Source organism: Brassica napus, chromosome C9 (assembly GCF_020379485.1).
Source record: "Brassica napus cultivar Da-Ae chromosome C9, Da-Ae, whole genome shotgun sequence".
Lineage (NCBI taxonomy): Eukaryota > Viridiplantae > Streptophyta > Magnoliopsida > Brassicales > Brassicaceae > Brassica > Brassica napus.
This window is the reverse complement of record NC_063452.1, coordinates 32,093,976-32,107,402: the sequence shown is the minus strand read 5'-3', so window position 1 is coordinate 32,107,402 and position 13,427 is coordinate 32,093,976. Positions and strand designations below refer to the sequence as shown.

The following is a 13,427-nucleotide window of genomic DNA, read 5'->3' as shown; positions in this document are numbered from 1 at the left end:
GGACACACAACATATCTAAGCAGTTTGTGATTAAGCTTGGTAAATAATGAAAACAGTAAATTGCAAGTAGTCGAACAAGGCGGTTGTTCAGTTGATTGGTTTGAGGTTTGTAAACAGTTATTAGAAAGCGCTATATCTAGGGTTTTCTATTCAGGTAATCAGGATTATAGAGGTATAGAATACATAGGTTTTCAATCTTAGAACTCGGCTTCTTATGCAAAGATATCCAGCTTTCGCATTTGAGCCTTATGTTTTGACTAAGTCCAATATCTTTGTTGTCCCTTGTTGATACGGATCGAACGTCGATCGATCGATGTGATGGTAAGAACATTGATCCATGTTATCTAGATAGGCGTTAGCGATTTGATCGATAGGTTCACTAGTATTGTTTAAATCAGCTTTCGCTTGTTTCTAAACAATCGTAGCTCAAAGGAATTAATTCTGGTGCAGAACCTACCGTCGTAGTTGTCTACAATCCTAAGTTCAGGGTTCTAGTTAGTTACTCTAGAACACATGCATTAACCACAATTCTTTGACGGATATTTATCACCTTAGCAATTCTATATTTTGGGCTAATCTTTCATAACTTATTTAAACCCTAAATCTAACAGGTGAATTACTCAGACATGGCAAAGCAATTCATAAGCATAAACTGAATAAAATGCATAAATAAATAGAGTTAGAAATAGTCGAGTTCCAATACAAATCTCCGAATGAGTCTTGGATCTTCTCTCCAAATCTACTAAAAATCCTAAGTTTTGTTTGCTGTGAGAAGTAGACAATAAGAAAGCATGTGTTGCCTAGAACAATGACAGAGCATATAAATATTAGGTTTAAAGTCGGCAGGGGGTATTTCTGTAAATATGTCGTGACTTGGAATTTAAGCTTGTTGGAAACCTAGCTGGGGTTTGCGCGCTTCACTGTCGATCGACGGCGCAGGATGTGTGTCGATCGATGTTTGTCTCTGATCGTTGATCTTCAGACAGGTTCGATGGCCAGCTACGAGTTTTCTCTCATTTTATTTCTAAAATGCACCTAAATCATCATTTTTCTCTAAAACGTTCATGACCCTGTAAATGTGCTAAAAAACTTTAAAACATAATAAATAATTCATAAAACACATATATACTATGATTAAAAATAGATAAAATCCATAGTATATTATTTTTGTTCAAGAATACTAATGAATTGTTTTAGTCTGATAAATGTATATATGAATGAACCAAATTGCTTTAGTCTCGTTAGTGACTGGGGTTGCCTGAGATGAATGTCGTAAGAAAATTATGTATAATGGAAATGTATACTTTATGATAACAGTTTCTATAGAGGACATATCATAGTTCGAATCATGAATCGTAAAAAAAATTGGGTCAAAAAATAGTCGTGTTATAGTAACGTTAATAACGACATTCATTTGTTTTTATCGTATACGTAGTGTCATAAAAAAAGAGCTATCGTAGAGGGTATGATGGCTACCGATGACATAGCATAAGAGAAAACACTAGGAAAAACCTATTATAGTGTTTGCGTGAGATAATATTGTACATATTTCTTGTACTACTAAGAATCCGGATCGTATGTAGTGTTATTTGTATACAAAGTGAAAATTCTCTGAATTTTATATCAATTCTTTAAGATTAATAAAAGACCACTATATTACTCTTATCACATGGCTTCTTACTTTGATCAGCACATGGATTCTTTTTTTTTTTGTAAAAATCAGCACATGGATTCTTACTTTGATCAAGCCGCCCCTAGTGCATTATCTAAAATAATTATTAAGATAAAGACTAAGAACTTCACCAACTCTCCAACGTGGAAATTGCAGAAGAAGAAAATTAGAAAAAAGTAAAGGACGCAGTGGCACATCTTTTTGTTTTTGCTTCTTGTTTTTTGTATCTGAATGTGTTCGACACATTTCTCTTTATATCCTTGAATAACAAAACAAATATCTTGCAATTGAGATAACCTAACTTTGGTTGAAAACATATGTCGTTTTACATCTTAATACAAGATTATTATTTCGTTCAGCCTTTATTCATTATTGTTTTCTTATTTTATCTTCTTACTCAGTATTTTCCTTTCTAAAACACTTTTTAAAATCTTAAAATTATAGACGTACAATAAGTACATCAACTTTGTGAATACATATATCTTATATATACCTAGCTGACTGATCAAATCAAAATGTCCTACTTCAACAACAATGCTATGATAATTCTATATGAATAGAGAGAACTCGAGTTAACGTTCATAAATTAAATGTGCCGGAAAGAAAGATTCTACTAGAAAAACACGCCATAAAATGATTTTTCTTGACTTTAAATCACTTTTCGGAAAGAAAACATAAACTGTAATTTAGACAAATATGTGTAGAATTATTAAACAAAACACAATTTATTCTCTTCTATGACTATATATGTAATAGACTATGTATATGATGACAATAATTCACAAAACGAAAAGCCTCCAAGTTAGACCCTTTATAGAAAAGTAAAAAAGATTCGTTTTACCATTTGCCTCCAAACTAGACCATTTTGTCTATAAAAGGATTCGCTAGCACGAACCTTTATTCACACAACGCAAGCCTAGCCAAGTAATTTAGTTTAGAGACCAAAGAAAATGCGTTCCTCTTCATCTTCTTCATTCGACTCGACAACCCTAATAAAATTGGGATTTCTTCTTATTCACGTATCATTGTCTCATGCTCAACTAAGCCCTTCCTTTTACGATAAAACATGTCCTCAAGTCTTTGACATTGCAACTAATACCATCGTCAATGCGTTGAGAACAGACCCTCGTATTGCAGCGAGCATACTTCGTCTTCACTTCCACGACTGCTTTGTTAATGTAAGATACATTATATTCAACATACTCACATATACAATAAGATTAAATAACTATTTTCAACTCAAGTAAAATATGCAAGAAAAGTATATTGGCTATACTTCTGTTCAATTAATGGATTTAGTTTCTTCTATACTTTTCATAATGATTCAAATACAATAGCTATTCAGTGCATCTATTCTCATGTTGTTGGTGTTCTAATTCCCTGTACACCTCTTTAATTATAACCATATACTCATGCACCGTATCAATATTTATAAATAACTGAAATATAATACTTGGTAAAGATATCACTTTTCATTTGTTTACAAAATTTGTATTGTTTGTAATTTATACATATATATATATATAAAAGAAAATATATGATCTATTTAAATAATGTTATGTTCTTGTATTAATTAAACATGTGATGTCAAATAGAAAAAAATCAGATAGATTATTCATTTTTGATTGTATTAGCTTTCATTTATTTCTGTGTGTTAAATTATAGTTATTTTCACTATATAACTAAAATATGTAACGGAAGTAAAATTGTGGTAATTTACTAGTTGCATTTAGTTATGTTCTTCATCTTAGATAGGTATGAGCATTTGTGAATTCATATAAACTAAAAACGGAAACTTAACTACTATGGATCTTTCCAGTAGATAAATTTTGCATCAAATTAAGAACCAATAGAATCTAAGTTTGGTTTCGATTTGGTTCCTTTATGTTCCGAGTCAGTTTGGTTTTTACTATTGAAATCTGATAAATACCTGAATTTTTTGGGTGTGGTTAGTTCTGAGTATATAGTACCCAAAAGTTCAAAATATACATGAAAACCTGAAAGTATATCTGAAAATTCAAAAAAAAAACTAAACCAACACATTCATAGTACCAAAAATCTGAAACCCCGAGAAAACATAAAATATTATAATATTAAAAATATATTTGTAAATAGTTGACAAAAAAATATATATTTGTAAATAATACATTTATGTCAACAACTAAGTAATACATTAAATATGACTTTTCTAAGTTTTCTTAAAACCAAAAAATTAAAAAAAAAGAAATTAGTTCTCAAATTATATCTTAATTTAATTCACCAATAATACTTATAAAACTAAAATCGTGAAAGTAATGTAAATATAAACATAAAACATATTTTTTAAATAGTGATATAAAGATTTTGAGACATTTTCTATTTTATGATTATTTTTTATTTCTGTTATTTTGAAATTAATAATTTATAGTAAAATATTAATTAAGAAGCAAACTGAATACAGTAATAAATGCTATTAGTATAATAACTATAATTTATTAAGGATATTTATATAATTAACCATTGTGAAAATTAATATGAATGCAACAGGTAAAATTGATTTCTCAAATAATATTATATATATATATATATATATATATATAAAATATCAATACTGAAATTATTATTTGGATAACCAAATATTTGATTTAATTAGTATAACTCTACATCGAATAAAGTTCTTTCTTAAGTTTAAGATTCTATTGTCAAAGCATAGTCAAAGATGATTTCTCAATAATGGGTAAACCCATAATCCAACTTGGCAAAATGTATTTGTATACCATATTTTTCTTGTCGAAGATCGAATCAACTATCAGTTTTCTCTCCAACATCAAAATTCGAAACCATAGACTTTGAGAAACATCTTTTTATACAATTTTCGGACACATCAGTTGACTGATGCTATATAGCTCTTTATGATAGATTTCTTGTTTCAGGTACGATAAATGAAAACATTAGTAATAATGATACTAAATCAATATAAAAGGAACTGTAACAGGGTTTTTTTTTAACAGCTGTTGAATACGTTTATAGTGATAGCGATATCTGGTCCAATTGACTAAATGTGACAGAAATAACTGTTTTGTGCAGGGATGTGATGCATCGATATTGTTAGACAACACAACATCGTTTAGGACGGAGAAAGACGCGTTTGGGAACGCAAATTCAGCTCGTGGCTTCGATGTGATCGATAGGATGAAGGCTGCCGTAGAGAAAGCATGTCCTAAAACCGTTTCTTGTGCTGATTTGCTCGCCATCGCAGCTCAAAAGTCTGTCGTTTTGGTATACATTTCTAACAATGCAATGCAAAATAACATTTCAATTCGTTTTGCTATTTAAAGACGGTTTCTATTCGAAAATACTAGATCAAAAATACTTCGGTACTCTGACTTGACGTATAATATAGGCTGGAGGTCCTTCATGGAAGGTTGCAGGTGGAAGAAGAGACAGTTTAAAAGGCTTTATGGATCTTGCAAATAAGAATCTTCCAGCTCCAAATTTTACCCTTAAACAACTCAAGGATAGCTTCAAAAATGTTGGACTTGACCGTCCTTCTGATCTTGTTGCGCTTTCTGGTACGTAATCATTATAACTTTTTTTTTATAAGCAATAGTTGTATTCATTAATAACTCTATGGTTATATATATTTTTCTTTGGGTTAGGTGGTCACACTTTTGGTAAAAACCAATGCCGATTCATAATGGACAGACTTTACAACTTCAGCGAGTCTGGTTCACCCGATCCAACCCTTGATAAATCTTACCTCAGTACGCTTAGAAAGCAATGTCCCCGCAATGGAAACCAAAGTATCTTGGTAGATTTTGATTTACGTACGCCAACAGTTTTTGATAACAAGTATTATGTGAATCTGAAAGAGAACAAAGGTCTTATCCAGAGCGACCAAGAGTTGTTCTCAAGCCGTGATGCTTCAGACACTATCCCCTTAGTCCGAGCCTACGCTGATGGTCAAGATAAATTTTTCAATGCGTTCGTGGAGGCAATGAAAAGGATGGGAAGCCTATCACCTTTAACAGGGAAACAAGGAGAAATTAGATTGAACTGTAGGGTGGTGAATTCGAAATCTAAGATCATGGATATGGTAGATGATAATGAATTTGTCAGCTATATGTGAGAATCTAAGTGATTCTTCTAATAACAATAATCTTAAGCTGTTGTCAAGATGTAATGTTACGGGTTTTAGTAATTGAGCCCTTGAGATAGAAATGAATCGTAAAAAAAACTCATCAACTAAAAATCTTACAAAATAAATCTTCAACTTTAATTCCGTTAACGTTTATTACCTTCCATCTAAAAAACCATGGCGAAGGTAATATGCATTAATGGTTTGAAAGTTTACAATATTGAAAACTTAGTTGAAAAGTATTCTTACGATTCAAAAATAGTTGAGGAACTTTATCACTAAAAGTCATTAAATATTTTAAAACTGATTTATGAGCCTTTTAAACTAATTTATAAATCTTTATACATTACTTTATTATAAAATTAACTAGATTATGACCCGTGCGGCTGCGCGAGATTATTTATATTATATTTATAATTTATATTTTTAAATTATTGGATTAGATAATTTGATGATAATTTAACCCAATAGTCAAAAAGCTAATGCATATCTGTAACTAATTTGAATTTTTTTACTTTATGTGATATAAATATTATAAGTTGCATTCCCAAACATGAAACTCCTAAACGCTAAGCAGCGAAAACCTCACCACTCTGAGATCTTCTTGATCTTCCTTTTGCGACTAGACAACATTCATAACCTCACCACTCTGAGATCTTCTTGATCTTCCTTCCAGAATGTCTCGTCATGTAGGCACACAGGGTTATTTAGAGATCTATGGAGACACGTTGCTGCAAAAACCAAAGAACATGGACATGTAAGACTTTTTTTGTTCCCATCTGATCCACAAAAACAGAGTTCTTCTTCTATCTCATTCATTCGGGTTTTGTCAAGTGCGTGTGTTTTTTACCTTATCAATTGGCATTTTAGTTCTCACTGACTCAAGCAGCGAAAAATCGATATCTGCCACGGTAATGCCAGTGGAAAAACGATCTGCAGGCAGCAACAAATGTATCAAATTGCATCCAGGAGATATCAGAAAGAGTTGTAACAAATCAGAACAAGATCCTCACCAGGTAATCTTCCAACCACAGATCCCCACGGATCAATGATCAGTGTGTCCCCATAACTTTCTCTTTTCTCATTATGTTTTCCAGCTTGAGAAGCAGCTATTACCTAGGCAATTGAGCAAAGATCAATAAGATCAAATGAACAAGTGGTCAAAGAAAGAGAGAAAGTGTGTAATCCACATACATAACATTGTGTTTCAATAGCTCGGGATCGGAGAAGAATCTCCCAGTGTGCATCCCCAGTGACCGTGGTGAAAGCTGATGGTACCAGTATAACCTACAAAGGATTTTTAAGTTCACCAAGACAGTTATTCATATACTCAACCTCTGTAAATCTGTTTGCCGTATAAACTCTGTTTTCATCACATTGTTGTTTCATTGTTTTAACTAGTGTGATTCTACCTACACAAAACCAATAAAATATAAGACAATAGCAGAAGTTTGTCAAAACCAAATTACATAGAAGGTTACCTGAGCTTTCTGGTCGAATCTCAGTTGCTGATAAATCTTAGGAAACCTCAAATCGTAGCACACAGTAAGGCCTAAGCGCCCAACAGGACTGTCTACGGAAACAATATTCTTCCCTGAGAAAATACAAGATTAATTATTCATCTGGAATACATCAGTTGGTTTGTACTTATAAAAGTCTAGCAGGAGTGCTCCACGAAAAATATGATAAAAGAAGATAACAAAAGATAGAGAGTTTACCTGGAACCGTAAAGCTGCTTTCTTCGTATGAGCTTCCACCAGGAACATCAACATCAAACCTTCATAAAACGTAATTTGTTACTGACCCAATACAACTGATTCAGTTAGAGAAATTAAAATCTTGTTTTAAAAATCCAAGGATGGTCAAAAATAGTTACAAATGCATTTTCTGATAAGTGCTTTGTATCATCCCAGTATCATCGATCACGACATGTGTATTATACAAATGGGTATCATCAAATCTTTCTTGGAAGCCTCCAAGAGACAACCACATATTTGTGTCCCTGCAAAAACATGTTAGAGAGGTTATAAACAAGGAACTGTCTTAATTTATCTTAAGCGAATTTACGCTAAGAACATCATTACATACCTGGCGAGAGAGCAATACCGTTGCATGACTGGCCCGTCTAATGATTCAGCGATTTTCACACTGTCTCCTGATTTCTCGCCCATATAGGAGAAGTTCTCAGGGAAGCAAATCAGCTTAGCACCAGCCGATGCTGCTTCCTTTTGTCAGAGACATAAAGTCAATCCTAGAGTTAGATATTAACTTAGAATTGCAAATTTTATCCTGCAGTACAAGTTAGGTTCTGATATATTGGTGATTAACTGGTATATCACTTCTTCACGCATTCGAAACATCGGTACACTATTTAAAGTATATGAAATGTCACAGCTAAGCTACTTCTTTTAGTGCTTAATGATTACTCATCAAGAACTCTGTTCAATTTAGTGTGTATGCAATAAGATCAATCTAGTATTTTCCTATTATAACAAGAGTCCAATTTTTTTTTTTTTGTTACAAAAGGTTGGTTATACTCCTTCAGGACTGGTAACATAATCAATCAAATGATTATCATAAAATATTTATGTAAGCAACGAATCAACTGGAGAAGGCGTTTATGTTAATCAGGAAATGAATTTACAGATATAGGGAGGATTGATTTACTTGAACGAGACGAGAGCAGGTGTTGAAATTCGCCATCATATCATTGACGGATGTCATCTGAGCAGCGGCGACGCGAACCGTCTTCTTGACGGTAGCCATTGGAATTTGGGTAGACAGAGAAGCTTTGGTCAAGTCGACAGAAGCAAAGCAAGTGTTCATCCGCACCTACTTTGATGTTTGATGAAAGACGATTTGATAAAATAAAACATTATAAACGTGTATATAATATACTAGGGTTGGCCCGCCCTACGGACGGGATATACTTTACTTGTGATCTATGTTATTATTTTTTATATAATTTTGTAATTTGTGTTTTAGGTTCACATTTGCAAAAGATGCGTATGAGATATACTATTTTATTAATTTAAATTATTGGTTAGTTAATTTGTAAATAATTTTTGTTTGACTTTTTGCTTCTATGATATTACTATGATTGAGTTATTATATCATTTTCAGTTGAATTTTTTTTATTAAAGTATTTAAAAAAATCACATTTAGTTAATGTCAGTGATTTATTATATATTAACATCTAAATAATTTATTTGTTATATTTCAATTTCAGTGTTTGGCCCTTTTAAAGTAGGAAGCTTGAATCCGTGAACTGATCCTTATATTTTGTCTTTTAAATGTTGTTTGGGTTAATATGACAATTCTTTTTGGTTTTCGTATGTGGCCCTGTAAAATTAATAGTGAGTTTTTAGTGGTGGTATGATAGGTAGACGATTTTAAAATTTTTTTGAAATGTTTTTAGTACTGTAAGTATTAGCTCGGAGGTTAAATTAACATGAAATTTTTAACTTTATTTGAAAAACCACTTGAGTTCAAAATTAACATGCAATTTAAGTCTCAGCCCTAAGTTTCATATTCTTCCAGTGATTTATAAGAAATATTTAACAGCCCTACTTGGAAACTCACATAAAGATTGCCGGAGACCGTTTGTTCTCTTATTCTTAAAGGGCAACAACATGTTTAGCACCATATAAACTCATAAGTTTGGCGCTAATAGTTTTTTTTTTGTTTGGAACACAAAAAAAATAGTTTACTTACTAAAGTTTGTTAAAAAAAAAATGTTTGTGTTTTATTGGAAGAGGTAAGAAAAAAGTAAGAGACTGAAACTATCTCACTTGCACGTCAAAGTCTGGTGCTATTTGAATTGAAACCTAAATGGCATGTTTTTGTTATTTTCTCTTATTTTTAGGGTTTTAAGGATTTATTAAAAGTTAAATGAATACTGATTTTTTTTATTTTTTTTGTCACGAAGATTTTCAAAACATTTACAGACAGTATACATTGTATAGATTAAATGAAAATGCATTATTTAATTTGTTTTCCGTAATAAATATAGAACTTAATAGGAAACTATTGTTCGCTTCAGTAAAAAAAACACTATTGTTCAGAAGAAATAATGTTTATTAATAAAAGAAATTGCAAATTACAAAACTGGCATTTACTACTTTGTATTTGTATTTCTTTGAATCGGGCTTTGATTTAACATTACTAAATAACTATATTCAATAAAGTTAACAAAAATATATGATTTGACAGTCGTAAAGAAGCTATTTACTCTATTTTTTAATACATATTTTCGTCACCATCATCTTAAAATAAAGGCCTTGAGAAAAATCAAATGCGTCTTTATCTCTTCAGTTTATTTATTTATTTGAGAGCTGATATTCAATTATAACAAAGAAGTGTAAAATATTACATCCCCAATAGGGCAGATTCGATTGAGACTTCAAATAAAAATCCTAGTATTATAATAGCCTAGAGTTTTATATCAACGAAACCAGTTGCCCATGTTAGTATCTCATTGGATAGAATCACGAAGAGGCCCATCAAAACCCAATCAAGTAGAGGAAAAGTCAATTCTGGAAAATACATGCAGACTTTGGTTTTGTCGAAGATTGACGAAGATCCAAGAGATGGAGTGCACGAAAGAAATCATCTGCTAAATTGGCAAACCAGGAAGCATCAGGAGGTAAAGTACCCAACTCGCATCAACTAAGAGGATAGATTAGGATTAGAATCCCGAAGACCTGAGATTTTATTCCTGATAGTAGAGTCTATCAATCGCAAGACATGAGAGAATTAAGAACAAAGTCTCGAAATATTCCTCGATTAGATCGGAGACTGGTTATCTGGTGGGAATAAATCACTGGAAAACAGATTCTAGCTGATTATCAAGCAAATCTACAGCAACATTTGTTTCATAATCAAGCAGCTATCAACACAGAATAATCTGTTGTCGACAATCGAAAAAAGACTGTAGAAATCTGCAGAATGATTTAGAAGGAAAAAGTGATGATCTTCACTGAATTAAATTCACTTATTTATAGGTGTAAATCCACAACAATTTGAGATAGGAGATGTATGAAATGAGACGTCTTGGATGAGTGGGTCGGTGATATTAATGAAAACATTAATTGTATTTAATAAATCTAACAGAGAACAGTAACGTTGCAGTTTTTTCTCAGCGGGAGGAAGAAGAAACATGTCATAACCTAAGTCAAATAATGTTTTTCGTACACACCAACTTTAAAAATAATAGTCTTGCTGTATGGCTCATCCTAAGTCAAACTTCTTGGTTTTTTAGCAAGCCCAAATTAAACTTATCTTATTAATTGAAACGCAGCACTTTGGAGTTGACGGACACGTGTCGAGACCAGAACACTCGACTTAATGACGTGGCGCTGAGGTGTCTTCACAGGAGAGAGACCAACATTTTTTTATATATATAGATATTTGCTAAGAGCATTATTTAAGTGTGCCTTGTAACAGAACATATAAGAAATGAACGAGTAGGAATAAAATTTTAAGAATGATGAGGAATGAAGGATCTTTATCAAAATTAATGAGTAATTGATTTGTTCTATAATTCTCTACAAACAAGAAATGAAGAAGAATGGAAAGGAAAACATATTCCTCATGGTAAAAAGTTTAAGGAATATTAAGGAACATAGTATTTCTCCTCATTCTCTTGGTCACCGGTCACACCCATATATAGTTTATGATTTATCCAAGGGTTTACGGGTTTAGCGTCGTTTAGGATTTAGGGTTTAGGGATCATGATTTAGGGTTTAGTGCTCACGGCGTAAAAAAATATTTTTAAATTTTTTTTTTCTGTGACTACTATTTTTTTTTAATCTTTTTATTTTAATAATATAATATAACTTGACAATATTTTGTTTTCTTTTCTAAAATATATCGAATTTGAAATAATGAAATCATATTGGTTGGTTCACCTAGAGGTTCACCTAGAGAGTGAAACCAAAAATAACTCTTAAGTTAATATATAATAACCTTGCGTTTGTATGGTGCAGGTAAAATCAAGCTAAAGGGTGAGGATTTATCGTATCCTAAGTTGGTCTCTCTTTTTTTTGGCAAAGTTCATCTCTTTCCATAGATGAATTTGAGGAAAAATTTAGAGGGGGGAAGTTATAGTATACGTATATTATTCAATAAACCCAATAATCAAATAGTTTTTCTTTTTGGGCAATAATCAAATAGTTTACGTGCTGTAAAAAATAGTGACCGGTGCGCCCGACTAAACCTTATAAATATTGACCTATTGATATGTTTGAATAATATTTCTTTTGACATGAAATTGTTTTCCAGATGTCTAATAATTTAAATATTTTGATCATATATTGGCCATATGGCGAGATTTAGATACATATGAAAATAATATTCTGTTAGAACATTAATATTGTTCTACAAGTAATTTAAATATATTTAAATCTTAGTATTAGATTTTATTTTTGAACATAATTATTAGTAACCGAAATGGTTAAACATATATTTTAGAAATTTTTGAAATATATATAATCTTATGCATGAGTTAGTCATATTAAAAAGAATATTCAGTTACAAACACGTCATCTTTTTCTACAAGTAATTTAAAGATATTCGAACCTTAGCATATATAGATTTTATTTTTCAAAATAAATAATGGTACAGTAATGGTTAAACATATATTTTAAGGGTATTCATAATATTTTTTAATATCGAAATGAAACTTGAATTTTTTTCAAAAGAATTAATCGTAACAATATCCAGGTTTAATATTGTTCAAATTTATTTTAAACTGAATATTCCTAAAAATTAGCTAAATAGTTTTAGGAAATATGTTAAACACGAAAATTTAACTAAACTTGATTTATGAAATGATTTAATAAAATAGGAAAAAATAATGGTTACTTAAAGATAGGTTCATTTAATTACATCAATGGCATAAATTTGTAAATAAGTTGGAAAACTAAGGAGAATAATTTATTGGTACTTTTCTTTTAATAATATATAAATATTATTATAAAAAAAAAGTAAATGGGTTTAAAGGGGTTAAAGATTTTAATGGAATTAGTCAAAAAGACAGGTTTAAATAGGACATACTTATTTATTGTACAATTTCTAACAATGAATATGATAGGTTTTTAATGAATTTTCACAAATGTGAAATATCTTGCGCTTTAAAAATCGGGTAATTTATGTTTTTGGATAAAAATATCGGATAATTAGAATAATTTTAAATATTTTGAATAAAATCTTCGGGTAATTTTTTTTGCATAATTTGGTTTATAAATAGTATTTTAGGATATTTGGTTAATTAGAAATTAAATATAATTAACACAAGTTGGTATATAATTTGTATTTTAAAAATTCAAGTACTCTTTTGGTCCTTGGTTCGGTTTCTGTTTTTTTATTATAAAGATATAGGATATGTTCGGTTATTTATTAAATTCAGTTTAATTTTGGTTTTGGTTTTTTCAATTTGGTATTGTTTGGTTCACAGGGTAAATCTAGCCAAACATATGCATTATCTTATATTGAAATTCATTCAAAAGAATTTATTTAATTTCAAAAATAAACCTGTGATTTCCAAATATGGATCAAAATTTAGTTATCTTATTATTTTATTGAATTATCTCATATTTTACATTGGCCCAACTTAGGACCAAAATAATTTATTAATTT

The 13,427-nt window shown here is 30.7% G+C and overlaps 2 protein-coding genes across 3 annotated transcripts; one reads left to right on the top strand and one right to left on the bottom strand.

Annotated features, from left to right (window-relative positions):
- Positions 1 to 2,557: 2,557 nt before the first annotated feature.
- Positions 2,558 to 5,892, top strand: LOC125593190 (peroxidase 37). The gene is made up of 4 exons (XM_048769443.1): positions 2,558 to 2,850; positions 4,739 to 4,930; positions 5,055 to 5,223; positions 5,311 to 5,892. The coding sequence occupies exons 1-4, from the start codon at positions 2,623 to 2,625 to the stop codon at positions 5,778 to 5,780; spliced, it is 1,059 nt and encodes a 352-aa protein (XP_048625400.1). The 5' UTR covers positions 2,558 to 2,622; the 3' UTR covers positions 5,781 to 5,892.
- On the bottom strand, positions 5,435 to 8,681 carry LOC106422141 (deaminated glutathione amidase, chloroplastic/cytosolic). 2 transcript variants are annotated; one of them, XR_007329136.1, is made up of 10 exons: positions 8,457 to 8,681; positions 7,878 to 8,014; positions 7,666 to 7,791; positions 7,508 to 7,566; positions 7,271 to 7,383; positions 6,984 to 7,076; positions 6,803 to 6,905; positions 6,640 to 6,722; positions 6,379 to 6,520; positions 5,435 to 5,673 (listed from the first exon to the last, which is right to left on the bottom strand). XR_007329136.1 is itself a non-coding variant. In XM_013862969.3 (9 exons), exons 1-9 carry the CDS (start codon positions 8,613 to 8,615, stop codon positions 6,497 to 6,499), a joined length of 897 nt encoding a protein of 298 aa, XP_013718423.1. In that variant the 5' UTR covers positions 8,616 to 8,681; the 3' UTR covers positions 6,258 to 6,496. The 2 variants fall into 2 exon arrangements, 1 of the variants encoding a protein (XP_013718423.1); XM_013862969.3 differs by lacking the exon at positions 5,435 to 5,673 and having other exon boundaries at positions 6,258 to 6,520.
- Positions 8,682 to 13,427: the final 4,746 nt, after the last annotated feature.